Source organism: Pygocentrus nattereri, chromosome 22 (genome assembly GCF_015220715.1).
Source record: "Pygocentrus nattereri isolate fPygNat1 chromosome 22, fPygNat1.pri, whole genome shotgun sequence".
NCBI classification, from domain to species: Eukaryota; Metazoa; Chordata; class Actinopteri; order Characiformes; family Serrasalmidae; genus Pygocentrus; species Pygocentrus nattereri.
This window is the reverse complement of record NC_051232.1, coordinates 13035341-13044721: the sequence shown is the minus strand read 5'-3', so window position 1 is coordinate 13044721 and position 9381 is coordinate 13035341. Positions and strand designations below refer to the sequence as shown.

The 9381-nt window shown below is 43.7% G+C and overlaps 1 protein-coding gene across 1 annotated transcript; it reads left to right on the top strand.

The window, feature by feature from the left end:
* The first annotated feature begins 2229 nt into the window (after nt 1–2229).
* On the top strand, nt 2230–9060 carry LOC108410677 (zinc finger protein 160-like). Its single transcript, XM_017681878.2, has 2 exons — nt 2230–2333; nt 6543–9060. Exon 2 carries the CDS (start codon nt 6730–6732, stop codon nt 8449–8451), a length of 1722 nt encoding a protein of 573 aa, XP_017537367.1. The 5' UTR covers nt 2230–2333; nt 6543–6729; the 3' UTR covers nt 8452–9060.
* Nucleotides 9061–9381: the final 321 nt, after the last annotated feature.

Genomic DNA, 9381 nt, shown 5'->3' with positions numbered 1-9381 from the left:
GGTGCTTAAAGCCTGTGCTACCCAACTTTGTGGAGTACTTCAACGTGTCTTCAACTTGAGCCTGAGTTTCCAGAGGGTCCCCATGATGTGGAACACATCCTGCATTGTTCCTGTCCCAAAGACGCCACGACCCAGTGACGCCAAGGACTACAGGCCAGTGGCACTGACGTCTCATGTCATGAAGACCATGGAGAGTCTCGTCTTGGATCAGCTCCGACCCATAGTCCAGCCTTTTCTAGATCCCCTCCAGTTTGCCTATCAGCCCCGCCTGGGAGTTGAAGACGCCATCATCTACCTGCTCAACAGAGTTTATGCTCACCTGGATAAGCCAGCCAGCTCTGTGAGGGTCATGTTTTTTGACTTCTCCATGTTTTTTGACCTCTCTGGATTGTTGACTATCTGACCAGCAGACCACAGTATGTACGCCTGCAGCACTGTGTGTCGGACAGAGTGGTCAGCAACACTGGAGTTCCACAAGGTACTGTCCTCTCTCTCCCTTCGTCTTCACCCCTCTACACCACGGACTTCAGATACTACACAGAGACTTGCCACCTTCAGAAGTTTTCTGATGACTCTGCAATAGTTGGATATATCAGCAAGGGTGAAGAGGATGAGTACAGGGCAACGGTGAAGGACTTTGTCGCATGGTGCGAGCGGAACCACCTGCAGCTCAATGTGACAAAGACAAAGGAACTGGTGGTGGACCTGAGGAGGGACAAGGCACCAGTGACCCCTGTGTCCATCAGCGGGGTCAGTGTGGACACAAATATCTGGGTGTGTATATTCACAATAAACTGGACTGGGCTAAGAACACTGACGCCCTCTACAGGAAGGGCCAAAGCCGTCTCCATTTTCTGAGGCGCCTGAGGTCCTTCAACATCTGCCGGACTATGCTCAGGATCTTCTATGAGTCTGTGGTGGCGAGTGCTATCCTCTATGCTGTTGCATGCTGGGGAAGCAGGCTGAGGGTGGCAGATGCCAACAGACTCAACAAATTGATCCGCAAGGCCGGTGATGTTGTGGGTGTGGAGCTGGACTCGCTGACGGCAGTGTCGGAGAGGAGGACGCTGTCTAAGCTGCGGGCCATTATGAACAATGGCTCCCACCCACTCTACGATACGGTGATGAGACACAAGAACTCATTCAGCTCAAGACTCATCGTACCAAAATGCACCACAGAACGCCACAGGAAGTCATTCTTACCAATGGCCATCAAACTCCATAACTCCTCCCTCAGTGTGTGATTCACAAAACTGTTCATATGTGCAATAACAACAATTGTGTGTGTAGAGTACTTAAATCTGGTGCACATACATACTGTAAATTCTATATATTGTTTTAAATTATACATACTGTAAATTCTATATATTGTTTTAAATTCTTAGTAAAGTGTTTATTTTTACATAAATGGCTGCAACTGTAACAACTGCAATTTCCCCCTGGGATCAATAAAGGAATCTGAATCTGAACCTCCCACTACCCACTTCAGACCAGCTGCCCATGCCACAGCTATCACCACCTGCCTTGGACTCGCTGCCCACCCTACACTGATGTTCTCATAGACTCCTAGCTATTCCTACTATCAATACTACTGTGAATAATATTAGTAGCATAATCACTTGTAGGTAGTTTGACCAGAGGAGGATGGGTCCCCCCTGGTGAGCCTGGTTCCTCCCAAGGTTTCTTCATCAGTTCCGAGGGAGTTTTTCCTTGCCACTGTTGCCCCTGGCTTGCCCGCTAGGGGGTATTTACATTTTTTACATTCTTGTTAAAACTTTGTCTTTTCTGGAATTCTGTGAAGCTGTTTTGTGACATCTGTTGTAAAAAGCAATTTACAAATAGATTTGATTTGAGTTAATACACTAATACATGCTTTCAGGATGTATAGTGTGAATTTTAAATTAAGAATCAACAAAACCTTCAAACTCAACAAAAATATCAACTAACATCAAATCACAAGCACGTGTTGTAAATGTTCAAAACAGCTCTAAATGCTGATAAGGAACATTCCTAGAATATGAAGCTGGTTAGTTTTTGTAATTAGAGACTTTATATACAGTCAAATAGTGAAATAGAGGTGTTTTTCTGTGTCACATGTTCTCATGTATTCTGTTCCTGCAACAGTGATATGGACCACTTTTCCTCTATTAGCCAATCCTAGCACAGGAGGTGGGGGTTTTCAGAATGTGGGTGGGGTATAAATAACACTCTCAAGAGCTGCTATGATCATGTGGTTCCAGCGTGAAGCCCCTCACCGGTGCTGTTGTACTTCCTCTGATCAGCAGTCCAGGCCAGTGTTGTTGGGCAGAGAGACAGGAGCTGCACTACTGAAGGTAAAGACCTTTTCAACACTTTTTTCAAATGGTTTACATTGTGCTTTTAATTTAGCTTCTTATAGAGATGTTCACTCTTTGAAAGTAGGATTTAAAAATATCCCTCAACCCTGAAGGAGCTTTTGTCCAAACTGGTACTGTTTGCTCTTGTGCTTGTAATTTGATGCTAAGATGAGAAAGCCAGGGTGGGGGAGGAGAGTGGAGGAACTGGCAGAGAGTGAATGAAGACTGGCTTTTGTCTGCAGTAGAACTCATTCCGATGAAGTAGTTGTGTGTGGTGGGTGATTTGGGGGCTTTTAAGAGGGTGTGAAAAGAATCTCTTTAGACGTTTGGTGGCCTGGTAGTAGAAACAGTCCTGAAGTAATTGATCTCACTCTCTCTACTTGTGATTTGAGGTTAATTGATATTTTTTTGAGTTTGAAGGTTTTGTTTATTCTTCATTTAAAATTAACACTATATATTCTGAAAGCATGTATTAGCATATTAACTGTGGTCAGCAATGTAATTTATGGAGATTAATAATGCTGTTCTCAAACTCAGAGGTGTATCCTGTGTGGTGCTTCTGTTCTTTTGTGTGTTAGTGAGAATGAGGAGGTTACAGCGCAGGAAAAATGACTTGCATTCATTTATGTACATGTCAAACATCTTACACACCACTGTGTCAAGCTATATTACATGGGCAGCTATAAACAATGCCAGAATATGAACAGAGACACAGATATAATCCAAAATGAATATAAAATGTGCAGCATGTGGAAAAACAAGAGCTGGTTTTAGAGTAAGATGAAGTGACTTATGAAAGGCAGTAACTGTCTATGGTGGGTGATTTGGGGGCTTTTAAGAGGCTGAGAAAAGAAGCTTTTCAGGAGCTTGATGGCTGGTGGTGGAAACTGTCCTCAAGTCATTGATCTCACAGCATGAGTGTGAATAGTCTGTGATGGGGGGTAGATATGATATGGTGATAGGAGGGCAGTGGTCTGTTGTGTACAGCTGTTTATGAAAACACTGGTTACTTAGTTCTACTGCAAATGTTTTAATCCAGTAAGATTTGCATTTGTGTTGATCTTTTTCTGATTAAAAATTTCTACACATCAGAATCACTATTTCAACAAGTGTGTCACATATACAAGGAATTAGTCTTGGTGAGTCAAACATGTATATCACGTAACATGCTAGACAGACCAGACGAGCACTCAGACTGTAAATAAGTATTTAGCTAAAGGAAAATAAATATATCCACTATTCCTCCTCAACACATGTCCAAACCATCTCAACCTGGCCTCTCTGGCTTTATCTCCAAACTGCTCCACCTTCACTGTCCCTCTGATCTGCTCATTTCTATTCTTGTCCATCCTTGTCACTCCCAATGAAAATCTCAGCATCTTCATCTCCGCCACCTCCCGCTCAGCCTCCTATCTTTTAGACAGAGCCACAGTCTCCAGACCATACATCATAGCAGGACACACTACTGTCTTGTAAACCTTCCCTTTCACTCTTGCTGCTATCCTTCTGTCACACATCAGCCCTGACACCCGTCTCCACCCACTCCAGCCTGCCTGCACCCTCTTCTTCACCTCTTTTCTACACTGTCCTTTGCTCTGGATGGTAGACCCAAGATATTTGAAGTCATCCACCTTTACGACCTCTACTCCTTGCATCTTCACCTTTCCACCTGCCTCCCTCTCATTCACACACATGTATTCTGTCTTGTCTCTACTGACCTTCATTTCTCTCCTCTCCAGTGCAAACCTCCACCTCTCCAGATTCTCTTCCACCTGCTCTCTCCTCTCACCACAGATTACAATGTCATCTGCAAACATCATGGTCCATGGAGCCTCCTGCCTGACCTCATCTGTCAACCTGTCCATCACCATTGCAAACAAGAAGGGGCTCAAAGCTGATCCCTGATGTAACCCACCTTCACCTTGAAACCAATTGTCACTCCAACTGCACACCTCACCAGCGTCTCACTATCCTCATACATGTCCTGCACCACCCTAACATACTTTTCAGCTACACCTGACTTCCTCATACAGTACCACAGTTCCTCTCTTGGCACCCTATCATATGCCTTCTCTAGATCCACAAAGACACAATATAGCTCCTTCTGACCTTCTCTGTACTTCTCTACCAACACTCTCAATGCAAAAATTGCATCTGTGGTACTCTTTCTGGGCATGAAACCAAACTGCTGCTCACTGATCTGAACCTCTCGCCTGAGCCTTGCTTCAACAACTCTTTCCCATACCTTCATGGTGTGGCTCATCAACTTTATACCTCTGTAGTTACTGCAGCTCTGCACATCACCCTTGTTCTTAAAAATGGGGACCAGTACACTGCTTCTCGACTCATCAGGCATCCTCTCACTCTCCAGGATTTTGTTAAACAACCTGGTTAAATAGTCCACTGACAGGTACGTCATCTGGACCAACTGCCTATCCATTCTTCATCCTTTTTAAAGTTGCCCTCACTTCCACCTTACTAATTCTCTGCACTTCCTGATCCACTATCTCTCCTCCAGTTGTCCTCCTCTCTCTCTCGTTTTCCTCATTCATTAGTTCTTCAAAATACTCCTTCCAACTACTCAACACTCTCTGTTCACTCACTAGTACATTTTCCTCTCTATCCTTTATCAGCCTAACCTGCTGTACATCCTTTCCAGCTCTATCTCTCTGTTTAGCCAAACGATACAAATCCTTTACTCCTTCTTTACTGTCCAGCCTCTCATACAGCTCATCATAGGCCTGAGCCTTTGCCTTTGTCACCATTCTTTTTGCTATGCGACTAGCCTCACAGTACTCCTGCCCACTTCCTTCATCTCTGGTTATCCCACTTTTTCTTAGCTGCCTTCTTCTGAATACTCTCCTGGACTTCCTCATTCCACCACCAACTTTCCTTGTCTTCTTTCCTCTGACCAGACGAAACACCCAACACATTCTTGCCAGTTTCTCTCACCACCTTAGCTGTATTTCCCCAGTCCTCAGGTAGCTCCTCACTGCCCCCAAGGGCCTGTTGCAATTTTTCCCTGAACTGCCTGCAACCATCCTCCTCCTTCAGCTTCCACCATCTAATCTTTGGCTCCGTCTTCACTCTCTTCCTCTTCTTTGTTTCTAATCTCATTCTACAGCCAGCACTTTCCCCTGGCACCACTTTACAATCTCCAATCTCCTTTAGGTGGCATCTCCTGCTAAGGATATAATCCATCTGTGTGCACCTCCCTCCACTCTTGTATGTCACCCTGTGTTCTTCCCTCTTCTGAAAATACGTGTTCACCACAGCCATTTCCATTTTCTTTGCAAAATCTACAACCATCTGACCTTCCGCATTTCTGTCTTTCACACCATACATACCCAGCACCTCTTTGTCCCCTCTGTTTCCTTCACCAACATGTCCATTGAAGTCTACACCAATCACCATTCTCTCCTCTCTAGGGACACCATCTACCACTTCATCCATCTTACTCCAAAATTCCTCTTTCTCCTCTAACTGACAACCAACCTGTTGTGCATATGAACTGACCACATTCAAAATTACAGCATCAACCTCCAACTTCAGGCTCATGAACCTGTCCGACACTTTCTTTACATCCAGAACACTTTTCCCAAGCTGTTCCTTTAGGATTATCCCTACTCCATTTCTCTTCCTCTCTACACCATGATAGAACTGTTTGAATCCACTTCCAATGTTCATGGCCTTGCTTCCTTTCCATCTGGTCTCCTGAACACACAGAATATCTATCTTCCTTCTCTCCATCATGTCTGCAAGCTATCTGTCTTTACCAGTTATTGTCCCTATGTTCAAAGTCCCTACTCTAATCTCCACACTCCTGCCTTTCCTTCTCTCTCGCTGCCTTATAACCCGCCTTCCTCCTCTCCTCTTTGATGGTCTTTGACCTACAGTAGTCCAATTTCCACTGGCACCCTGCTGGTCAACAGCACCGGAGGCGGTCATTGTTAACCCGGGCCTCGACCGATCCGGCAATTTTATGCCAGATGCCCTTCCTGACGCAACCCTCACCATTTATCCGGGCTTGGAACCGGCACCAGAAGTACACAAAGTACACCCCTAATGGCTGGTTTAATAAAAATATGATAAATAAATAAAGAAATAAAAAAAACGAACCCTAACACACAAAATTTTTATGCACAACAAAGTTTCTTGTGTTTGAAATTGAATTTTAAGTACATATATTTTCTTTTTCTCCTGCAGGAAGAATAACATCCTTTTTCAAGTCGTCTCCTGTTTCTAGTGTGAACCTTCATAAACACGTATGGACCTGCTAGAGGAACACTTCTGAAATCCAGAGAGACTTAGGAGGGGACCAGCAACAAGAAGAAGCTCTGCTACCCAGAGCGTATAACCTGATACTCTCCAGACTAACACACCTCACAGAGAAATGCAGAAAAATACCAGCAAAGAGAGGAATCACCACTGCTCTGAATGTGGAAAGAGCTTTACTCTGCGTTCTTCCCTTCAGAAACACCAGCGCATTCACACAGGAGAGAAACCGTATCACTGTTCTGAGTGTGGAAAGAGCTTTAGTGTGCGTTCTTCCCTTCAGATACACCAGCGCATTCACACAGGGGACAAACCGTATCAGTGCTCAGAGTGTGGAAAGAGCTTTAGTGTGCGTTCTTCCCTTCAGATACACCAGCGCATTCACACAGGGGACAAACCTTATCAGTGCTCTGAGTGTGGGATGAGTTTTAATCATAAAATCTCTCTACAGACCCACAAGCACATTCACACAGGAGAGAAACCGTATCCCTGTTCTGAGTGTGAAAAGAGCTTTACTGTGCGTTCTTCCCTTCAGATACACCAGCGCATTCACACAGGAGAGAAACCGTATCCCTGTTCTGAGTGTGGAAAGAGCTTTACTGTGCGTGCTTCCCTTCAGATACACCAGCGCATTCACACAGGGGGCAAACCATATCAGTGCTCTGAGTGTGGGATGAGTTTTAATCATAATAGCTCTCTACAGACCCACAAGCACATTCACACAGGAGAGAAACCGTATCCCTGTTCTGAGTGTGAAAAGAGCTTTACTGTGCGTTCTTCCCTTCAGTTACACCAGCGCATTCACACAGGAGAGAAACCGTATCAATGTTCTGAGTGTGGAAAGAGCTTTAGGGTGCGTTCAAGCCTTCAGCTTCACCAGCGCGTTCACACAGGAGAGAAACCATTCCACTGCTCTGAGTGTGGGATGAGTTTTTCTCTCAAAAGTAATCTCAAATCACATCAGCGCATTCACACAGGAGAGAAACCTTATCAGTGCTCTGAGTGTGGGATGAGTTTTAATCATAATAGCTCTCTACAGACCCACAAGCACATTCACACAGGAGAGAAACCGTATCCCTGTTCTGAGTGTGAAAAGAGCTTTACTGTGCGTTCTTCCCTTCAGTTACACCAGCGCATTCACACAGGAGAGAAACCGTATCCCTGTTCTGAGTGTGAAAAGAGCTTTACTGTGCGTTCCTCCCTTCAGATACACCAGCGCATTCACACAGGAGAGAAACCGTATCACTGTTCTGAGTGTGGAAAGAGCTTTAGGGTGCGTTCAAGCCTTCAGATACACCAACGCATTCACACAGGAGAGAAACCGTATCACTGTTCTGAGTGTGGGATGAGTTTTTCTCTCAAAAGTAATCTCAAATCACATCAGCGCATTCACACAGGAGAGAAACCTTTTCAGTGCTCAGAGTGTGGGATGAGTTTTTCTCACAAAAGTTATCTCAAATCACATCAGCGCATTCACACAGGAGAGAAACCTTTTCAGTGCTCTGAGTGTGGGATGAGTTTTAATCAAAAGGGTTCTCTCCAGAACCACCAGCGCATTCACACAGGAGAGAAACCTTTTCAGTGCTCAGAGTGTGGGAAGTGTTTTAATCAAAAAGTGTCTCTACAGACACACCAGCGCATTCATACAGGAGTGAAACCGTATCAGTGCTCAGAGTGTGAAAAATGCTTTACTACACGGACTCAGCTCCATGCTCACCAGCGCATTCACACAGGAGAGAAACCGTATTGCTGTTCTGAATGTGGCAAATCTTTCACTGAGCATCGCAGTCTACAAAAACATCAGCGTACGCACACAGGAAAGAAAGTTGGACAGGGGTAGATGGGTTCAGATATCTACACTGGACTTCAGCCTCCTTAAACCCCACTGAAGCAGATAAACCAGCAAGGCCAGAAGCGCTAGTAGACTCTCTTCTTGATGGATTGGGTTTGAATAAATTTTATGAATTAAAATTTATTTCATTGCTTTATAATATTATTCATTGCTGTGTAATCCCATTTCCAAACATGTTTGCTGTGCAAAATGCAAATCATTTATACTATTTCATTTAAAAAAGTACAAAGGCACCATATTAAATGTTGAAATTGATAAATGTGTGCTCTAGGCTAAAGACCACTCAGCTTGTTATCACTGCACTGTTTAAAAGTCAGAATTCATGATGGTACAGGGGGGCATTGCACGTGATCTCTGTGAAGGCACCATTAATACTGAATGATATATACACATTTGACAACACACGTGGCCATCCAGACGACATATTTTTCAGGGAAAGGCCCTGATTATTTCAGCAAGACAATGTCAAACCACATTCTGCATGTATTACAACAGCATTCAATGGGTGCTAAACTGAACTGCCTGCAAGAAGAGGTGATGAAACACAGTGGTTTACATGATTTGCAAATCAGTACATTAAATTTTTCATATTCTGCACAGAGTCCCAAGTTTTTTGTAAATTTGTTTGTACTTCTCTAATGCACTGAACCATTTGAAATACCTTTGGAAATGATTTTTTTTATTCCAGTATCTAAATTTATGTAGTAGCAAATAAATGTTTAACATGGCAAAGGCAAGTGCTGTTCGTATTGATACACTGAAAATGCAGTTGTAATTTGATATTTTGATTATTTGAAATATATTTAGTGTGAACACTGTCTTGCTGCATATGTAAATGGTTCAATTAAAGTCCATACCATTCATTCAGTTCTTATATATTTAGTTGTAAGTGTAACTTTGGTAACACTTTACAATCCT

Bases quoted from the DNA above. Each gene is read 5' to 3' on its own strand.
- LOC108410677 (XM_017681878.2), top strand. From the start codon at position 6,730: ATGCAGAAAAATACCAGCAAAGAGAGGAATCACCACTGCTCTGAATGT.